Source organism: Entelurus aequoreus, linkage group LG13 (genome assembly GCF_033978785.1).
Source record: "Entelurus aequoreus isolate RoL-2023_Sb linkage group LG13, RoL_Eaeq_v1.1, whole genome shotgun sequence".
Classification (NCBI taxonomy): Eukaryota; Metazoa; Chordata; class Actinopteri; order Syngnathiformes; family Syngnathidae; genus Entelurus; species Entelurus aequoreus.
This window is the reverse complement of record NC_084743.1, coordinates 29895255-29917096: the sequence shown is the minus strand read 5'-3', so window position 1 is coordinate 29917096 and position 21842 is coordinate 29895255. Positions and strand designations below refer to the sequence as shown.

The 21842-nt window shown below is 40.6% G+C and overlaps 1 protein-coding gene across 2 annotated transcripts in view; it reads left to right on the top strand.

Annotated features, from left to right (window-relative positions):
* umps (uridine monophosphate synthetase) overlaps positions 1-20082 on the top strand; it is a 43464-nt gene extending 23382 nt beyond the window's left edge. The window contains exons 4-10 of one of the 2 annotated variants that reach the window (XM_062067648.1): positions 7654-7841; positions 8849-8940; positions 10514-10674; positions 10755-10872; positions 14469-14644; positions 14801-14915; positions 19232-20082. In XM_062067648.1, coding sequence (XP_061923632.1) covers positions 7654-7841; positions 8849-8940; positions 10514-10674; positions 10755-10872; positions 14469-14644; positions 14801-14915; positions 19232-19407 — 1026 coding nt within the window. In that variant the 3' untranslated portion in view covers positions 19408-20082. Of the gene's footprint in view, positions 1-7653; positions 7842-8848; positions 8941-10513; positions 10675-10754; positions 10873-14468; positions 14645-14800; positions 14916-19228 lie in introns of both variants that reach the window. The other variant, XM_062067647.1, reaches the window with a different exon arrangement.
* The last annotated feature ends 1760 nt before the right edge of the window (positions 20083-21842 follow it).

The following is a 21842-nucleotide window of genomic DNA, read 5'->3' as shown; positions in this document are numbered from 1 at the left end:
AGTAAGGCAACAAGAGAAGTATCCTACACTTCTCTTTTGTAAAGTAAATCTGAACAGCCGATATGGGCATCTACATCTGCTATATGATTTGCCCGAGAAGCTGGGCAGGACATTATAAAAAAAAAAATTAAAAAAAGATATTGTCAAAAATTAACTACATCAAATCCAAATACTGCACCCGCCTTGTTTCAGACGCGCAATATAGAGCCTCGGTTTGCCTGTGGCGCCCCGAGCAGGGACCGTACGCCGTGCGTGCTGGAAGCGGGAGCAGATCGGCGGCGGTCTATTCGTCAGCACTGGCGAGAGGCTTTTGCGCACCTGCTCGATAAGTTATCGATCTTTGTGTGCCAGGAGGGATGTAAAGTAGACGCGCGGGGAAGCCTGTAGACGCATGTGTTGATTGATCAGGCGGTTTTGTCCCAACTGTTGTTGTCCGCAGCAGTTCTTAGGCCGCGCCATGTTATGTACTGCCAGCTGTTTCGTAGGCGACGGAATGCGTGGGAAACATTGCGGGTCGGGCACGACCAGCACGTGCGTGTCTGTAACGGCCGCTTTCGCTTTGTCTGCGATGGCGGGAAGTTTTTCCTGTTGTTTATTGCTGCACGGGAGAAGGCAGGAGGATGTGGCTCTGAAAAGGCGACCTATCAGCACATCTCTGGAGCTCGTTGCGGTCGTCCCATGGAGCTGGGTAAGCGCTAGTGATGTGCGATACCAATGATTTTTAATCCGATACTGAGTAAAATTCAGGCTGGTATCAGCGATATCGATCCGATACTGATATTTTGTGTAAATATACCTAATGTGTCTGGTAAAATTGAAAAAAGTAGTGTATATCAAGTGATGCTGCTCTTGGGGAATTCTTTAAGGCAAAAATAAAATCCCTTAATTATTACGTTACTTTACACTGTGTTGCTACTGGTGATATACATGATCTCAAATAACTAAAGTATCTAAATTTAGATTTGAGAATCGATATTAGAGCATCAGGATCTTGTATTGGCGGTATCAATATTTGGCGGTATCGATTTGTACATCACTAGTAAGCGCAAGCAGCAGGTGGAGCCTGCCTGAGCCGGCAGAGGAGGCAAGCTGTACCGCCTCAACATGTGTTGCCTTCATTATAAGACTTGTATAAGGCTTTTAATTTTTTGCGGCTCCAGACAGATATGTTTTTGTTTTTTTGGTCCAAAATGGCTCTTTCAACATTTTGGAACGCCGACCCCTGTACTAGGGATTAGTGTTGTACATCTCTTTGTGATGGACGATTCAATAGGCATCTAGATACACGGGTTACGACAAGATTTTAAAACGGAAAGATTTAAGAAGATTCGATTTTTAGACGATTTGATACGGTGTACATACGATTTCATTCTAATATTTGGTATCGTTACTATCGACATTTGTGTCGATCCACCCACTGCTGTAAGATATATTTTAGCTGTTAGCGCTGGTTAGCATGGCTTATTGTAGCCTCTTACAATATGTAGTGTAGCATGTTTATCTCTTCGCGTCCTTCAGCCTGACTTGTAATAAACGTAGGTTATTTGCTGCCATGGAGGCGAGGATTGCTGACTTAGAAGCAGCTTTGCAGTGTAAAGGGATGTTAGCCCCTGGCTTGCTAGCAAAGACTCATCAGTAGACTGTGCTAGTGCCATTTATATCTATTCTCATCTTTAGTAGGGTAAGCTAACCAAGCATGCGCATTAATCATTTTGCGGACATTCCTGGCTCTCGCTTTGTTTTAAAGACAAACTGTTAATGTACACGCCATTGCACATGTAATTTATCATTATAATTGATGATTAAATGCGTTATAATTCCACGAGAGTTTTGCAGCCTCACACAGGCGTACCAGCTGTCTGGTTTGGATGTGCAGAATGACTGCTTTTGTGATCGCTCTGCGCATTGTTCTCTTTTCTCATCATACTTAGTACCTTGTATTAGGCCTGGGCGATATATCGATTTTATCGATTAACTGAAGTTTTTTTTTGCCGACGATTTAAAAATAATAAAATCAATGTTTTTCTTCTCTTGCTCTTGGCACCGAGAAGATTTCATAACTAAGATCCAACCTCCCTCACTTTCCTTTCGCACATGCTCACACCGCATAGTAACATGGCTACTGCTAGCATGAAAGAACCCAGCAACTTTGTCCCCAAAAAGGGACAACTGTTGTCAGTGGTTTGGAACTTGTGTGTGTTTGCGGCAACAGGCATTAAACAACTAAGTCCACACCGTAAACTTTGTTCAAAGCGGGTTGCAACAAAAGGCAGCAGCACATCAAATTTGTTCCAGCATCTAAAACAAAGACATCCAGTTGAGTGGGTGAAATGTAACGATTTACGAAGCAAACCTGACGACTCCAGACTGCTGCCAAAAGCAGTTTACACTGCGGTAGAGTCGTTTAGCCAAGGAATAGTTAATGACAAGAAAAGGAGCAAGAGCGATCACTTAAGCCAGGGGTGTCAAACTCAAATACAGAGTGGGCCAAAATTTAAAAGTGAACAAAGCCGCGGGCCAAGGTTGAACAAATTAACCTTTTAATAGGGACCCAAACAAGTTTTGCATTGAATATTGAACAAGCAAGGCTTATATAACTTTATAGTGACATGCAAAATCGAGTTTCAAATAATAATAATAATAATAATTAAAAAACATCAATGGCATATCAAATACAATTTAAAAAAATAAAATAAATACAATTTAATGCCTCTTTTCTATTTGCAGCCTTCTGAGGTAAATATCAACATTAACTTTTTCCACAGGCTAATAAATTTGAAAATAAAATAACAATGAATAAACCAACCATTCAGGACTTTAAACTGCTCAGTTTGCAACACACTGATCTAATCTGATGTGCCCAAGCCAGATACCTGGCATCTTTTTTTGGATGCTAGTTCATTAATGTCGGGGCTCAGGCTTTGACCTGAGGCAACCTTCATTATCGAACGAAGGTGTTCATCAGTCATTATATCTCGTAGTCCACCCGGCACTGCCTTTAACGTCCTCTACGAGTTGTCGTCACGTCCGCTTTTCATCCATTCTAACAACCTGCCGGCCCAGTCACAAGATATGTGCGGCTTCTGTATGCACACACACGTGAATGCAATGCATACTTGATCAACAGCGATACAGGTTACACTGAGGTTGGCCGTATAAACAACTTTAACACTGTTAGAAATATACGCCACACTGTGAATCCACACCAAACAAGAATGACAAACACATTTCGGGAGAACATCCGCACCGTAACACAAGATAAACACAACAGAACAAATACCCAGAACCCTTTGCAGCACTAACTCTTCCGGGACGCTACACCCCTTCCACCCCCCCCACACACACACACTCACACACACACCTTGTAGCGTGCCGGAAGAGTTAGTGCTGCAAAGTGAAGTGTGAAGTGAATTATTTTTATATAGCGCTTTTCTCTAGTGACTCAAAGCACTTTACATAGTGACACCCGATATCTAAGTTACATTTAAACCAGTGTGGGTGACACTGGGAGCAGGTGGGTAAAGTGTCTTGCCCAAGGACACAACGGCAGTGACTAGGATGGCGGAAGCGGGAATCGAACCTGGAACCCTCAAGTTGCTGGCACGGCCACTCTACCAACCGAGCTATGCCGCCCCAAAGGGTTTTGGGTATTTGTACAGTTGTGTTACGGTGCGAATGTTCTCCCGAAATGTGTTTGTCATTCTTGTTCGGTGTGGGTTCACAGTGTGGCGCATATTTCTAACAGTGTTAAAGTTGTTTATACGTCCACCCTCAGTGTGACCTGTATGGCTGTTGATCAAGTATGCGTTGCATTCACTTGTGTTGGTGCGTGCAGAAGCCGCACTTATTATGTGACTGGTCCAGCACTCGTTGGACTGGATGAAAAGTGGACGTGGCGATTTTCGGGAGGGGCACTGAAATTTGGGAGTCTCCCGGGAGGGTTGGCAAGTATGAGAATTAGTGGTGAATGCGGTGTTACCGCGGCACCGCCACTGTATATAATCTGCGGGCCAGCTCTAGTGTTAATTTGATATCGCCTCAAGGGCCAAGTGAAATTACACGGCGGGCCAATTTTGGCCCGCGGGCCAGAGTTTGACACATGACTTAAGAGGTTGCGATGCACATCATCAAAGATATGGTGCCCATTTATACAGTGGAAAAGCCTGGATTTATCCACTTGTTAAAAAGTATAGACCTTAGGTATGTGCTACCGAGCCGCAAGTATTTTACTGAGGTGGCCTTGCCACATCTTTACATTACCCGTGAGAAACATAGCAGAGGGCTGGAGGGACTATAAGTCGCAGTTTTTTTCATAGTTTGGCCGGGGGTGCGACTTATACTCAGGAGCGACTTACGTGTGAAATTATTAACACATTACCGTAAAATATCAAATAATATTATTTAGCTCATTCACGTAAGAGACTTGACATATAATATTTCATGGGATTTAGCGATCAGGAGTGACAGATTGTTTGGTAAACGTATAGCATGTTCTATATGTTATAGTTATTTGAATGACTCTTACCATAATATGTTATGTTAACATACCAGGCACGTTCTCAGTTGGTTATTTATGCGTCGTATAACGTACACTTATTCAGCCTGTTGTTCACTATTCTTTATTTATTTTAAATTGCATTTCAAATGTCTATTCTTGGTGTTGGGTTTTATCAAATAAATTTCCCCCAAAAATGCGACTTATGTTTTTTTTCATTCTTTATTACGCATTTTCGGCCGGTGCGACATATACTCTGAAAAATACTGTACATTAAAACAAATCAGTATTGACCCATCTTTTCTTACATAATATAAATATTGTTTTGCTCTATTTTTCAATTGTTGCTGCTTATTGTACAATGCACTTTGTAGAGATTTTTTTTTTTTCTAGAGATTTCTCCCATCGTTTAGTCAGTCTTTCTTATTAGAAACAACTAGCAAAAACCTAGAATTTATCATTGGGCATTATGGTGTTATTGTAGACCTTACTCGTGTATAAAGACTCTACGTCTGTCACTCCGTGTCCATGACGAGCAGCAAGAGCTGCAGAGAGCCTGACGTCACACTTGCTCAGCCTACTCAGTGGCCTAGTGGTCGAGTGTCTGCCCTGAGATCGGTATTTTACTTTCCTTTTAACAACACTCAGTAAACGTTTAGGAACTGAGGAGACACATTTTTTAAAGGCCTACTGAAACCCACTACTACCGACCACGCAGTCTGATAGTTTATATATCAATGATGAAATCTTAACATTATAACACATGCCAATACGGCCGGGTTAACTTATAAAGTGACATTTTAAATTTGCCGCTAAACTTCCGGTTCGAAACGCCTCTGCGGATGACGTATGCGTGTGACGTAGCCCGGCGAACACGGGTATGCCTTCCACATTGAAGCCGGTACGAAAAAGCTCTGTTTTCATTTCATAATTCCACAGTATTCTGGACATCTGTGTTCGTGAATCTGTTTCAATCATGTTCATTGCATTATGGAGAAGGAAGCCAAGCAAGCAAAGAAGAAAGTTGTCGGTGCGAAATGGACGTATTTTTCGAACGTAGTCAGCCACAACAGTACACAGCCGGCGCTTCTTTGTTTACATTCCCGAAAGATGCAGTCAAGATGGAAGAACTCGGATAACAGAGACTCTAACCAGGAGGACTTTTGATTTGGATACACAGACGCCTGTAGGGAACTGGGACAACACAGACTCTTACCAGGATTACTTTGATTTGGATGACAAAGACGCAGACGTGCTACTGTGAGTATGCAGCTTTGGCTTTTTTTTGCGTATGTACGTAACTTTTTTAAAATATATAAGCTTTATGAACCTTGGGTTAGGTGAACGGTCTTTTGGGCTGAGTGATTGTGTGTGTTGATCATGTGTTTGAATTGTATTGGCGTGTTCTATGGAGCTAGGAGCTAGCAGAGGAGCTAGGAGCTAGCATAACACGTACCGTATGTGCGCGTCACGTACGTAACTTTTAAAAAATATATAAGCTTTATGAACCTTGGGTTAGGTGAACGGTCTTTTGGGCTGAGTGATTGTGTGTGTTGATCAGGTGTTTGAATTGTATTGGCGTGTTCTATGGAGCTAGGAGCTAGCAGAGGAGCTAGGAGCTAGCATAACAAACACGCAGGTGTTATTATGCAGGATTAATTTGTGGCATATTAAATATAAGCCTGGTTGTGTTGTGGCTAATAGAGTATATATATGTCTTGTGTTTATTTACTGTTGTAGTCATTCCCAGCTGAATATCAGGTACCGTGAGTATGCAGCCTTGGCTGCTAAACATTCGATAACTTGACCGTATGTGCGCGTCACGTACGTAACTTTTTAAAAATATATAAGCTTTATGAACCTTGGGTTAGGTAAACGGTCTTTTGGGCTGAGTGATTGTGTGTGTTGATCAGGTGTTTGAATTGTATTGGCGTGTTCTATGGAGCTAGGAGCTAGCAGAGGAGCTAGGAGCTAGCATAACAAACACGCAGGTGTTTTTATGCAGGATTAATTTGTGGCATATTAAATATAAGCCTGGTTGTGTTGTGGCTAATAGAGTATATATATGTCTTGTGTTTATTTACTGTTGTAGTCATTCCCAGCTGAATATCAGGTCACCCCCGGCTCTCACAGCATCTTCCCTATCTGAATAGCTTCAACTCCCCACTAGTCCTTCACTTGCACTTTACTCATCCACAAATCTTTCATCCTCGCTCAAATTAATGGGGAAATTGTCGCTTTCTCGGTCCGAATTTCTCTCACTTCATGCGGCCATCATTGTAAACAATAGGGAACTTTGCGTATATGTTCAACTGACTACGTCACGCTACTTCCGGTAGGTGCAAGCCTTTTTTTTATCAGATACCAAAAGTTGCAATCTTTATCGTCGTTGTTCTATACTAAATCCTTTCAGCAAAAATATGGCTATATCGCGAAATGATCAAGTATGACACATAGAATAGATCTGCTATCCCCGTTTAAATAAAAAAAATTCATTTCAGTAGGCCTTTAACTTTAACTTTGTGCTGCTGCGAGCCTTTCTCCTAAAAAGTCAGTACTTATCATTTAAATTTTGAAAATCGCTGTCCGCGAGTATATCTCGGCTATAATAAAGTATGTCCACATCACAGTCATGCTGCCGCTGCTCCAGACAATCCTGTGCGTATTGGTTACGTCATCACATTTGGTTTCCGCAGTGCTAGTTTGGTGATCAAAGTCTTTTTTCGGCGGCCACATTTTTGGTGCATCACTAGTCAATAGTGCACAAATAATAAACTATATATATATCCATTCATACTGTAATGACCTGCTGGTGTTAATGTGTATTTTTTTTTGTTAAAAGGAATGTTGGACTTAGTGGGTCTTCTTCTGGACGCTGCAATACATTTTTAGATTATTTTGTTTTAATGTAAAAATGCTCATTTTTAAGTTGTGGCTTTTAATAATTTACAGTCGCGCGCCGCCACAATCAATTACAATAAGAGTAAACCCTGTACCAATGTGTTCATACTAGTAATACTAACTGTCAGGAGTTTTACCCCGGTTTATAATACTGGTAATCTTTACTTCCCTAAATTCTTAGTCCGAGCACAAATATGATGCTCTTGCCATGCTGCCCCCTGTTTGTCGGTGTAACATAAGATTGTCCTTTGTGAAAGGTGACAGATGCCATTGTGCTGATGGACAGAGAGCAAGGTGCTGTGGACACGTTGGCGTCAAAGGGAGTCCGGCTCCATCCTATCATCTCCATGTTCAAGCTGCTCAATGTGCTTCAGGCCTCTGAACGCATTGACACAGAGACGGTCCAGAAAGTGCGCAAGTTCATCTCGGACCACAACACTTTTAGGTGCTGTATGATACCACTTGTGGTTGAGCTCCATAATTATGGCCAAATTACTAATCTTTTTTTTAATCAATATTGAAATGACGATTATTAATTTTGCTTCTTTATGTTGACAAAAAAAGCAGCCACAATTCATGGGTGGCCCACATGCCATTTATTGGATACTCCCGCTTGACCTAATCATATATTTGAACGTTTGCACTGTGAAACATGTATAACAAATGACAAAATACAAATATTTTGTGTAATGTTTGAAGTCAGGAAAGTCTGTTAATGCACAAATACATTTCTGCATTCTGTGATTCATACGCAGGCGCACAGGGGTTGACAAAGTTAGTAATTAAATAACGGACGTGTGACCATCCCAGAAAACAAGCGGTAATACACTATAAACAAGTTGTGGCTAAGTTTGTGAGTGAATAGTTCACCTGCTTCATGTTTCCTCTCCTCCTTAACACTCACATCAGTTGAGTGAAGGAGCGACCAGTGACATGACGCTGTATTGCGCTTTCAAAATGAAATCAACATCAAATATTTTTCTCCTCCATGATATAGTTTTTGGTTGGGACAAATGCATTTGTCTCCAATATTGTCCAAACCTTTCACCATCTAATAACAGCAGTACGGTCTTAATCCCATGCCGAGGCTCCACGGATGTAAAGCTTGTGAAAGGAAGCGATCAGCTGGAGCAACCCCGGGAAATGTTTTACTAATAATGTTTATGCTTCAGTTTTGTGCTAATAAACAATGGCCTGTGGCATGAGCGAGCAGGTGCGCGCATCACAGGACTCTTTTTTTGCCACTGTGGTTGTGAAAGTGCTTGATTTGACAATCCCTCTAATTTAATTGTGGCGGCCAAAATCTTGATTCTGATTAAAACTGGATCAATTGTGCAGCCCTAACCTGTTGTCAAAAATAACTCTCTCACAATCCATTTGCAAGTACTGTCAAAATCAATCACTTTTAAATGTTTTTGACATTTACCACATCTTTTTTTCTTCTTTTTATAGACCCAATGAGGATAATGGACAATATGTCCCGGTATCAAAGAAGCAATGTGTGGAACAGGAGCTGACCTATGAAGCCAGAGCCAAACTGCCAAGTATGACACGTTTATTCAGTACTGCATAGTGCAAAAGTCTTGAGCCACAATCCATTTTCTTGTTTTAGTGACATTTTTTTTCACAACTGTCTTTCTGTCATGATGAAATAGTAAATAGACGAATACAGGTGGAACCAACCAGGGTTGGGCACAGTATGGATTTGAACAATTTAGATTCCGGTTCCCAACGATTCAGATTCTTTTAAGAGGCAGGGTCAACAATTTACTATTCTCTCAGGGCTCATTTCAAGCTGTATATAAATATTAATCCTTTGAACTTGAAAATACACATTTTATGAAGTTTCTTTCAACAGGATTATATTTTTACAAATGCTCACTTTATTTGTAAAAACCTCATTAAAAAACATTTACACATATTCTGTTGTGTTAGAGATACAGTATAGATGTACTGATCAGGCTTTTATGCTGCCGATTCCGATCATCCATTAGAGAAATTGGCCGATACCAATCACATGTATTAAACCGTAATAGTTTTCATTTGTTTCTGTTGAGTGCTATTGATGTTATAATGATTAAAAAAGTCCATTGTTTTCTTTTATTACACACAATTGTTTAACCAAAACAATTACAGTTAATTTTGGACATGTTGCATTGTAAATGTGTAAACCGCAGATAATTTTTATGTAACTTTGTATGCATGTTTGAAATAAATTAAAACAAATGCAATAGCACACAATAACTTCCAAAAAAAACTACTACAATTAAAAACATTTTTCACCTTTAAAGTCCTCCTGTGTCCTGGGAATTATTCCCTGAGTTTGTAAACATTTACAAAAATGTAAAAAGCCAAAGATTTTAAGAAAATCAAAATATTGAACTAATCACTCTCGTATCAGTTAAATGATCCTTGGTATCTACACTGACAATGTATGGATCGATTTGTCTTCCTAGTGTGTGCCTGGCAGCGACAACAGAGTAGCCCGGCAGTTGCTCTTATAGTATCCTCTCTCTTACCCTTATTAATATATTTGTTAATTTCCTGTTAATATCTGCTTACTTTTTACTGTTACATTCTTACATCTACAATTTTTAATCTTACACTTATTTTTTTTGTGATATAAAGCTAGTTTTTAATGGCTACTGCCTGCTCCTGTTTGCTTTTCCTCTGTAACATGTTTAGCATCGTTCTACAGTCTTGCAGTGATAATAAAACTAAATAAATGTAGTTTACTTGCCAAAATGGAGGAAGTTTTAGAGGAGCGGCTCGACATGATTTACGGAGACAGTTAGCTGCTTAGCCACCTCTGGGGCACCTAGTTCTTCTGGTAGGTAGACTGAGCATCCAAAATAGGAATGGACATTTAATAATTTGGACAATTTCAAGATAATCATAATGTCAGACCAGTTCCTATTGATGCCCAACCCTAATACCAATGACATGGCTAAGAGCTTCAATCCATCTAAGTTTTAGAGAGTCCGGTTCCTGCGGCTTTACATTGTTAGAGGGGACCTACTATACCATATTAATTTGTCTCTGGAAGTCACAAGTTAATTTGAGTTCATTTTAGTTTTATTCCGGGCTTCATCTCCAATATTTTTTGTATTTTTGTAGATGTTCAGCCTCTAGCATCAAAGCTATTGACAGTCATGGCAGAGAAGCAGTCCAACCTGTGTGTTTCTGCTGATGTTACAAGCACTGAGGACCTGCTCCACCTGGCAGATACTCTGGGTCCAAAGATTTGCCTCCTGAAGACCCACGTCGACATCCTAAAGGTAGTAGCTTAACCGGTCCACTTGATTCCAGGAGAAAGTTAGAACATCTAAAATGATGAATTTGTGATATCTGGTATCAGGATTTCTCTGTGGCCTTCAGCCAGAAGCTGCAGGCTGTCGCTGAGAAGCACAATTTCTTAATTTTTGAAGATCGCAAGTTTGCTGACATTGGGAATACAGTCAAGCACCAATATGAAGGTGAGACATTACAACTGTTATGATCAACACAAGTTTAATTGAAGGCTTTTGTTTACATAACACAAAACAATTAGTGTGTTTGTATTTCAAATAGTGCTGTCAAACTTATTTCTTTTTTAACCCAGGTTAATAACACATTTTAATTTAGATTAGTATATTAATTACTTGCTTGGATAATTTAAATCAACTTAAAAATTTTTTTGACATGGATGCAATTTTATTGTCATAATGTCATTTATTGACCTAAACTTGGTAACAGCACAATATTTTCACATGTAACATGACTTTTAAAAAGAAAATTTATTTTTTAGATAACAAATATAGTTTAAAAAAAGTAGTTTATTGAAATAATATATTGTAAAGAATTTACCTCTTCAAGCAGACTGAAGGGGACTTGGCAATACTTTTAAGTGAGGTGTGATTTGACGTCTTCCCGTCTCATACAAGCCAATAATGACATTGAGCCAAGCAGAGCTGCAACTAACAACTCATTTGGTAATCGATTAATCTGTCGATTATTACTTCGATTAATCGATTAATAATCGGATAAAAGAGACCAACTACATTTCTATCCTTTCCAGTATTTTATTGGAAAAAAAACCCAGCATACTGGCACCATACTTATTTTGATTATTGTTTCTCAGCTGTTTGTAAATGTTGCAGTTTATAAATAAAGGTTTATAAAAAATACAAAAAATTATAAAATTAAAAAAAAGTAGCCTCTGCGCATGCGCATAGCATAGATCCAACGAATCGATGACTAAATTAATCGCCAACTATTTTTATAATCGATTTTCATTGATTAGTTGTTGCAGCCCTAGAGCCAAGTGACCGAAGAGGGACGGCCGGTCAATAACGCTGAGATGGCAGCGAGAAATGGCTTTGAAATAGCGGATATTCCTATAGCTATGCTATCTCCCACAATCAGAGGAGTAGTCGCTGGGCAGCAGGGAGGTTGAGACAACACCAGTTCGTAGCGCAGCGGAGCGACAGACTACTGTGGATACCTACAACAACTTCAGGCGTACGCGGGGAGCAAACCTCAGCAGGAGTATGTTAGCTATAAGGCTGTGGGAGCTGGAGAGCTTCTAACGGTTGGGTTTACTCAAACTATGCTCTCAATTTAAAGCTTAACAAAAAGCAGAGAGATCGCTTGTATCTCAAAATACTCGTAAGTTGAGGTACCACTGTATTATTCTGATAAACATTTTTGTGTAATTAACCCATCCACCACGCAACATGACTAAAAATCCCTGAATTGTATCTGGCAATGGATTTCAGGTAGTTTGTTCAAATACTGTTGCACATGCGCAGATGGGCAGTTGATCCAATAGTGGCCGGCTGCAAAGCATACAATTCCATGTGGAAGACGCTGAACAGCACCATGGTCCTCTCGATGGGAGGATAGAATAGGAAAAATAGAAATAGTTTTTTATTTAAGAAGGTAGCTAAGGAAATGTAAAATGCAAACTTAATTCGGACTCCTGAACGAAATCAAATGAGATGAAAGATAATGAAGCATGTACATTAAAGGCAAATAATAAAGCGTACACAAATCTCTCCATGCTGCATTTGTGCACTCCAAACCAATTAACTTTCAGCACAACTGGCAAGATAGTCCAGAACAACAGCAACCTTTCTCTGCATGTCAGTCGGAGCATGAACGGTCTTTTCCTTCGGTTTTAAAACTCCTTCCATCAATCCACTAAACATTATGAATGAACTTCAAGACATTCAAAAGTTTTGTTTCCATGATTTTCGTCCGAAAATTCCTTCAGAAAATCTGTTCCGCCAGTCTTTCTTTGCATCATGCATTCGCACCGATACATTCTTTGTAGAAGCGACATGTTTGTTGTGCAATCTAAGATCATTTCTTGATGCTGTCTGCTATTTAACTTCAGCATAGCCATTAGAGACGTAATATATGTAGTCTGTGCCAATATTACAGCGGACATTTCTTAAAACAAATTGTATGGATCTGCAGATGGCTAGTGTGACATCATAGGTCAACCGGAAAAGGTATTCATTTTACCGCACCAAAATGAAATCATTGCACCCCAGTGTACGGGAGGCACATGGCGTGTGACCAATAGTCGCATTAGAGAAAGTGCAGGGCACATGGACTTCACATGTAGGTGTGAAAATGCAAAAAAAAAACGAAATATTTGAGAAATCAGACTAATTTAGTGCATGGAAACGTAGTTAGTGTTGTTACCATGTGAATGTATGTATTATTTATAAAGTATGGTGATATTCGTCTTCAAAATAAATGTACAGTGTACATTTTCCGAAGATAAATGATGATACTTTTGGAGCAGGTTGTGCATGGTTTCATTTGCAATCCTGAACGCCTCCACAAACGAGGCAGACATACTTAAACACGGGTTATTAATGTGACTGTGGAGCAGAATGTACACAAAATGCAACACCAATACATATCCAATACCTATTATTGAGACCACAAGGATGTGTTTTAAATGTAGATGAAATCCTTATAGGTTCTCTTTAAATATGTACTGTATGTATAGGGTACTCCGTAGTGCAATTAAAACAGCATCCACATATCAGCTATCTAATAGTGCACAGTATCACATTTTAAAACTACTGCCCACAGCAATTTAGTACAACATTTTAATTTTTTTGCATTTGTTTGCTGCATATTTCTACATTTGTCAATATATACCTACACACATGGAATCATATTGTACTTGTTGTCATCTGGTGCCAGTTGCTCCCAGCAGGTCAGCGGTCTTGAGCCTCCACGTTTCATGATTTTGAGCCACTCGAATGCATTCATAATATTTCTGTAGGGTCCAGTCTTTGAGGTTGTCAGTCCATGTTATTCTTGGTCTACCTCGCCCACGTTTACTATTCATTGTTCCGTCTAGTGGCAATCTCTCAAGGTTGTTTACTCTAGCAATATGACCAAAGTAGGCTAACTTTGTTCTCCTGATAGTGAGAAGTAGTACTATTGTACTACAGTTAATTTAATCACCCAGAAAACTATTTCATATGTTTTTTTATTGAAATTGTTACATGTACCCGTTAATAACTTTAGTAGTGTGTACTAGTACAGGGTTTCTGCGTGTCAATAAAAAGCATTCAATGGATTTTCCAAAAAATAAGGCCTTAAATGGCATTAAAAAGCATTAAATCTGATGTCCAGAGGCATTAAAGAATGTAATGCGGTGAAATCACACACGCTAATCGCAAGTCGGCGATTGAATGCAGGTGGTGCCAAAAATGTTTGGCGTAACCAACAAAGCAAATTCTGCTGTTGCCACGACACCACCACAACTGGTGGCTGTTGCTATTATTTCCTTAAAAATAAATTAAATTACACTCTCTGATTAAACAGTCTTCTGAACCCATTCTAATTTACTAACGAGTAACAAGTAATAAAACGCATTTTTTTCTTTACAGACAGTTATAGGCTTTTGACTTGTATATAATAACTACCTGCGCTGGGACATATGCATTACATTTATTTTAAGTGGCATAAAAAAAGGCATTACAAAGCATTGAAATAGATTTTATGATACCTGCAGAAACACTGCAGTAGTGTGTAGACTATTAAAATCAGCTTTGGTCTCCAGGTGGTTTGTACCAGATTTCTTCATGGTCCCACATAGTGAACGCTCATGCAGTGCCAGGACCAGGCGTAGTGAGCGGCCTGGCTTCTGTCGGGAGACCCCTGGGCCGAGGCTGTCTGCTCATTGCACAGATGAGCTCGCAGGGCTCGCTGGCGACTGGCGAGTACACGAAGGCTGTGGTAAGCATGCTGGCTTAGCAGTTAAATCACATCAGTAGTTGTCTAGCCACCAATGTAAAGAGGTGACGTTTTTCCATGTGTCAGTGGAAAGCGGGAAAATCAAAACTCACTGTATCTCATGGTCATTTTAATCTGTATGAATAAATGTCTTTACAGGTGAAAATGGCTGAGGAACATTCAGATTTTGTGATGGGCTTTATCTGTGGTTCGAAGATCACAAAGAGGCCTGAGTTCATCCACATGACCCCTGGGGTACAAATGAAGGCTGGAGGTGACTGAATTGACTTTGTTTGACAAAATATGTTTAGACATTAAGTAGGGCTGCACGTTTTTCTAGAAAAAAACCTAATTGCGATTTTTCTCTTCAAAACTGCAATTACTATTTAAACTGCAAAGATAACAAGTGAAAGAAGATATGTTACTTTTAAACTGTCAACACAATAGAACAATATGCAATTACGTTTTTATTTTTTTAAATTGGCTTTATGCTGACAGGCTCAAAGCTTTTCTCTACAATAAATCATGCTCTTACACTGAATAAATAATCAATACAATCTATACAATGAACGTAATGTAAAATACTCATAATATATAATAATAATGAAAGAAAATGTCAGCAGTCATCCTATAGCCGGATGACGCTGGCATTGTGTGTTTGCCACTTCTATGTTCGATTTTGAGCTTAATCTGTGCTATTTTATGCTATCTGTCAAAAGTTTTTAACTGTTTTAATTAGAAGAATTTGCTATTTTTTCCTTACATTTTAACTTATCTCTTTTAGTACTTGTGCAATTTAATGACCACGCTTGTTATTTTTAGCTGTGCGGCACAATACCTGCTACCACCAGCTGATCCTTTCTTTGATCCAAGGTAGTTGGATTTATATTCCCACACTGCAGATGAGAGGTGGTTTGTCTTCTGAACATCCTCAAACTTGACTTTTTGAATTGGATCAATGCCCTTTATTGCCACAGAGAGGTATTGTGCAGTTAGCCTTTTCTGCTGTGACCGCTGCCTTCCACGAAACCTAGCTTGACTAGCATAGTTGTCCAGGTCTGGGTAGCTGACTGCCAGTCCAGTGAAGAGCCAATGCATCATGGTGACCTGACATGCTGTGGAGTGTTCTTCTCTGGGAGCCGTGCCGGCAGCTGGACCCACTCATCACTAAAACGTTAAACACCTCCCTGTCCTCCGGTCACATCTCCTCTCCCCCAAAACTTGCTGCAGTCACACCCATACTCAAAAAAACCTAGCCTTGACCCCGACTCCCCCAACAACTACCGGCCCATCTCCAATCTGCCTTTTCTGTTAAAAGTTCTGGATCGAGTCGTAGCCAAGCAATTCACTGCTGACTTGGACGTTAATGACCTCTTTGAACAGTTCCAATCTGGTTTCTACTCCAAACACAGCACAGAGACTGCCCTCATCAAAGTGACCATTGACCTTCTGTTATCCTCTGACACCGGATCCCTCAACATCCTCATCCTCTTCGACCTCAGTGCTGCCTTTGATACCATTACTCATTCCATACCCATTTCCAGCCTCAAATCCACCCTTGGCATTACCCTGTCCTGGTTCCAATCCTATCTCTCTGATTAATTTCCATAAACAACTGCCAATCTGCCACAGCTCCTGTTACCTATTGAGTCCCCCAGGGCTCGGTGCTTGATCCCCCTATTTCCATCCTCTACATTGTTCCCCTTGGACATATCCTTAACCGGCATGATCTCTGGTTCAACTGGTACGCCGACGACACACAGCTCTACCTCCCCTCCAAAACCATCACCCTCTCCACCTTTACCGCCTGTCTGACCGACATAAAAACCTGAATGCAAACAAGCTTTCTAAAACTCAACTGCAATACATCAGAAGTCCTAATTATTGGCCCAGACACCCTTACCCACTCCACCCAGAACATTTCCATCTATATTGAATGCTACATGGTCACCCCCTTCACCGTAGTCCGTAACCTGGAAGTCTTCTTTGACCCCACCATCTCCTTCTTGACCCATGCCAACCAGACCACCAACATTGCATTCTCCCACTTTCGAGACACTGCCCGTCTCCGACCTAAACTCTATTCCACTGCTGCAGAGACATTCATAATTCTTTCATTTAATCTAGGCTTGATTATACCATTAGTCTCCTCTACGGCACCACCACCAAAGTCATCAACCATGTGCCTTCTCACCGATACCCGCTCCAGGGAACACATCACACCAGTCCTCCGTAACCTTTACTGGCTACCAGTCCGACACAAAATCAACTTCATAGATCTACTCACCACCTACAAGGCCCTCAACAAGCAAGCTCCCCCGTACATCTACGACCTCCTTCACCACCATGTTCTCTCCCAAGCCCTCAGGTGTGGTGATGGCAACCGTCTGCAAATCCCCAAGACCAAGCGACGGACCTGAAGCGATAAGGCATTTTCAGTTGCTGACCCCTCCCTCTGGAACCCACTTCCTACCCACATCTCTTAGTAATTTAAAGGCCTACTGAAACCCACTACTACCGACCACGCAGTCTGATAGTTTATATATCAATGATGAAATCTTAACATTGCAACACATGCCAATACGGCCGGGTTAACTTATAAAGTGCAATTTTAAATTTCCCGCTAAACTTCCGGTTGAAAATGTCTATGTATGATGACATATGCGCGTGACATCAATCGTTGAAACGGGAAGTATGCGGACACATTGAATCCTATACAAAAAACTCTGTTTTCATCTCAAAATTCCACAGTATTCTGGACATCTGTGTTGGTAAATCTTTTGCAATTTGTTTAATGAACAATGGAGACTGCAAAGAAGAACGTTGTAGGTGGGATCGGTGTATTAGCGGCGGACTACAGCAACCAGGAGGACAGAGATGGATAGCAGACGCGCTAGCCGGCGAACTCACCTTAACTTCCTCCGTCTCGCTGACCGCATCTGCGATCGGGTGAAGTCCTTCGTCGCACCGTCGATCGCTGGAACGCAGGTGAGCACGGGTGTTGATGAGCAGATGCGGGCTGGCTGGCGTAGGTGGATAGCTAATGTTTTTAGCATAGCTCTGTGAGGTCCGGTTGCTAAGTTAGCTTCAATGGCGTCGTTAGCATCAGCATTGTTAACCTTCGCCAGGCTGGAAAGCATTAACCGTGTATTTACATGTCCAGGGTTTAATAGTATTGTTGATTTTCTGTCTATCCTTCCAGTTAGGGGTTTATTTCTTTTGTTTCTATATGCAGTTAAGCACGATGCTATCACGTTAGCTCCGTAGCTAAAGTGTTTCGCCGATGTATTGTCGTGGAGATAAAAGTCACTGTGAATGTCCATTTTGCGTTCTCGACTCTCATTTTCAAGAGGATATAGTATCCGAGGTGGTTTAAAATACAAATCCGTGATCCACAATAGAAAAAGGAGAGAGTGTGGAATCCAATGAGCCAGCTTGTACCTAAATTACGGTCAGAGCAAAAAAAGACATGTCTTGCACTGCATTCTAGTCCTTCACTCTAACGTTCCTCATCCACGAATCTTTCATCCTGGCTCAAATTAATAGGGTAATCGTCGCTTTCTCGGTCCGAATCGCTCTAGCTGCATTGAAAACAATGGGGAAATGTGAGGATTCTTTCAACTGTTGACGTCACGCTACTTCCGGTACAGGCAAGGCTTTTTTTATCAGCGACCAAAAGTTGCAACTTTATCGTCGATGTTCTCTACTAAATCCTTTCAGCAAAAATATGGCAATATCGCGAAATTATCAAGTATGACAAATGGATCTGCTATCCCCTTTTAAATAAAAAAATGTCATTTCAGTAGGCCTTTAACTGATGAAACCTTTGCTAACCTTTCACCCTACAAAATAAAAGTATGTGCTTTTAGGTTAGTGTTTTTTCACAACTACCCTTGTACTGTTTGATTAATTTCACTTAATCAAAACTTTTCTAACATTCCACACTACCAAATAATAAAAAGTATGCCCTATCATTCCTGCTAATATGGTATTGATAAATATCGGTATCGACCAACACTCACGTTTCCAAAATAGGTATCATATCAGAATTTTATTTCCGCACGTTTTATGGTTACAAAGTACTCCGATAAATTATTAATACTGTACAAAAATAAAAATAACTAATACAAATTACCTTAAGATTTAACCTCCATTATGAGACAGAATATTCTGATGGCAGTGTGTCAAAGATAGAGAATACTGACCAACATCAGTCGCATGCTTGGTCTAAGCCAATGCATTTTAAAAATCTGAGTGTGGTTATATGTAGACTTAGAACACCGTTGTAAAAACAGAACTTGTACGTACGTAGACCGAGGACCTCCTTTGTATAAGCAGTTGAGGTAATTAGCATTGAGGAAATGTCCCTTTCTTGCTTTTACTATTTAAACAGTCAAGCAGTTGTTTCTTTTATTTTACCTCATCATAGTTTAGTGCAAAGACTGAAAATGATCAAAGGACTAACTCTCCCTGGGAAAAATGTTTTCATGTTAAGATTCTTGGTAAACACTAGAGGGTGCTGTGGCCCAAAACAAACTAGCTGATCACCGACCTCTCTTCCTGACTACTCCTCTTTGTGTCCCACAGCAGATATTCTGGGCCAGCAGTACACCACTCCAGAGGACGTGATCTACAACAAGGGCTCCGATCTCATCATTGTTGGCAGAGGAATCCTCGAGGCGTCTGATAGGCTTGAAGCTGCTGAGGGTTACAGGAAGTCGGGCTGGGACGCTTACACCAGGAGGATGGGTCAGGGTTGCCAATAGGAGAGCAACATTCGTACCACAACACTGGGGGTTTTTTTGGTGCAGATATCCATAATCACCATTTGTTTATTTCCAATGTGGATTCAAAAATGTGTTTGTGTGTGTTTCGGCAAACCTGACTGGGGGTAGTTCAACATGTTGCACACTTTGCTAAAATCTGCTCAATCCAATTCTCTTCTTTGCAGCTGTTGACAGGTTTGAAACATTCCATTTTACTATCTTGGCAGTATTTCTTTGTCCTTTACCTTCTTGCTTCCCATTGAACGTGGCCATTTACACAGAGACTTGTCATACAATCCAAGGTCTTTGGCTCCAGTTCAAGTAGTCAAGAATATATGGTCAGTAATGTTCTACATCATACCGTCTTTGTATTTTCATTTCATCTTGAACCCATCGGTTACTTTTCATCGATGGAATAAACAGTAACAATGGAAATGTTTGTTCCCCCTGCAGCACAGTTCAAGCTGCTTTCAATGACGTACTCTACAATGACTGGCCCACAAGGAATTACTTTTTATATGCAAACAATGTTTTTGTAAAACCTGCAATAAATGTTGCGTATGTTTTCTGTTTCTTTAGCCAACTGACATGCAGATAAACTGCCTCATCTGCCTCTCTTTTTGCATGTTTTCTGCATTTTGCCACATTAAAATAAAATAAAAAACTGTTATTCTCCATCCTAACTACAGCTCTTCTATTTTTGTTTTGTTTATTTAACTCTCATCATTGGCTTCAAATTGGTGAAAAGTATATTCTGAACATTTGTCATTTTACAACCAGAATGAACATTTCCACTGTGGATAAGTGTTACAATAATGCTCATGATTGATTCAATTAGATAGATAGATAGTACTTTATTGATTCCTTCAGGAGAGTTAAAATGTTTACCGGATTTAAGTACAAAGGTTAATGTTATTTGTCATGTCTTCATGCAAAAAAAAATGGCTTAAATAACTATTTTGAAGTTTTATTTGGTAAAAGTTTCTGGCAACACTATTGCCAACAGTAGTGCGTCGTGGTTAGAGTGTCCGCCCTGAGCTCGGTAGGTCGTAAGTTCAAACCCTGGCCGAGTCATACCAAAGACTAAAAATGGGACCCATTACCTCCCTGCTTGGCACTCAGCATCAACGGTTGGAATTGGGGGTTAAATCACCAAAAATGATTCCCGGGCGTGGCCACCGCTGCTGCTGACTGCTCTCCTCACCTCCCAGGGGGTTATCAAGGGTGATGGGTCAAATGCAGAGAATAATTTTGCCACACCTAATGTGTGTGTGACTATCATGGGTACTTTAACTTATCAATCAATCAATGTTTATTTATATAGCCCTAAATCACAAGTGTCTCAAAGGGCTGCACAAGCCACAACGACATCCTCGGTACAGAGCCCACATACGTGCAAGGAAAAACTCACCCCAGTGGGACGTCGGTGTGAATGACTATGAGAAACCTTGGAGAGGACTGCATATGTGGGTGACCCCACCGCCCCCTCTAGGGGAGACCGAAAGCAATGGATGTCGAGTGGGTCTGACATAATATTGTGAAAGTCCAGTCCACAGTGGATCCAACACATCAGCGAGAGTCCAGTCCATAGTGGGGCCAGCAGGAAACCGTCCCGAATGGAGACGGGTCAGCAGCGCAGAGATGTCCCCAACCGATGCACAGGCTAGCGGTCCACCTGGGGTCCCAACTCTGGACAGCCAGCACTTCATCCATGGCCACCGGACCTGTGCAACTCCCCCTCCATAAGGGAGAGGGGAGCAGAGGAGAGAAGAAAAGAAACGGCAGATCAACTGGTCTAAAAAGGGGGTCTATTTAAAGGCTAGAGTATACAAATAAAGCATTTAGTAAATGCTCCCATACACACTCGCTAGTACGCAGTTTACAAACACAGTTATATGTGAATGATTAATCAAAGTATATTCCATTACCTACCGCTTGTCCGTCGCGGGGTGAGCTGGAGCCTATCCCAGCTGCATTGGGGCGGAAGGCGGGGTACACCCTGGACAAGTCGCCCAACACTGGGGCCAATTTAGTGTCCCCTATCCCCAGGTGTGTGTTTTTGGCCACGATTACGATGGTATTGTACAAAACTAGTGAATTTGGACTCATTTTATTCATTACAAAGAAGTTAGTAAGGGTTACATAATATTTCAGCATATTTCTGTGCTGCCATAAAATGTGTCCCCTTTCTATTTTCCTCAAATGATGTATGAACGTAACGTGGTTTATTCTGTACATACTTAGCATCAACAACAAAAATGGGAATTTGGACTCCCTGTTATTAATCACACAAAAAAAAGTTATTAAGGGTTACATATAGAGATGTCCGATAATATCGGCCGATAAATGCTTTAAAATGTAATATCGTAAATTATCGGTATCGTTTTTTTATATCATCGGTATCGTTTTTTAAATTTTATTTATTTTTATTTATT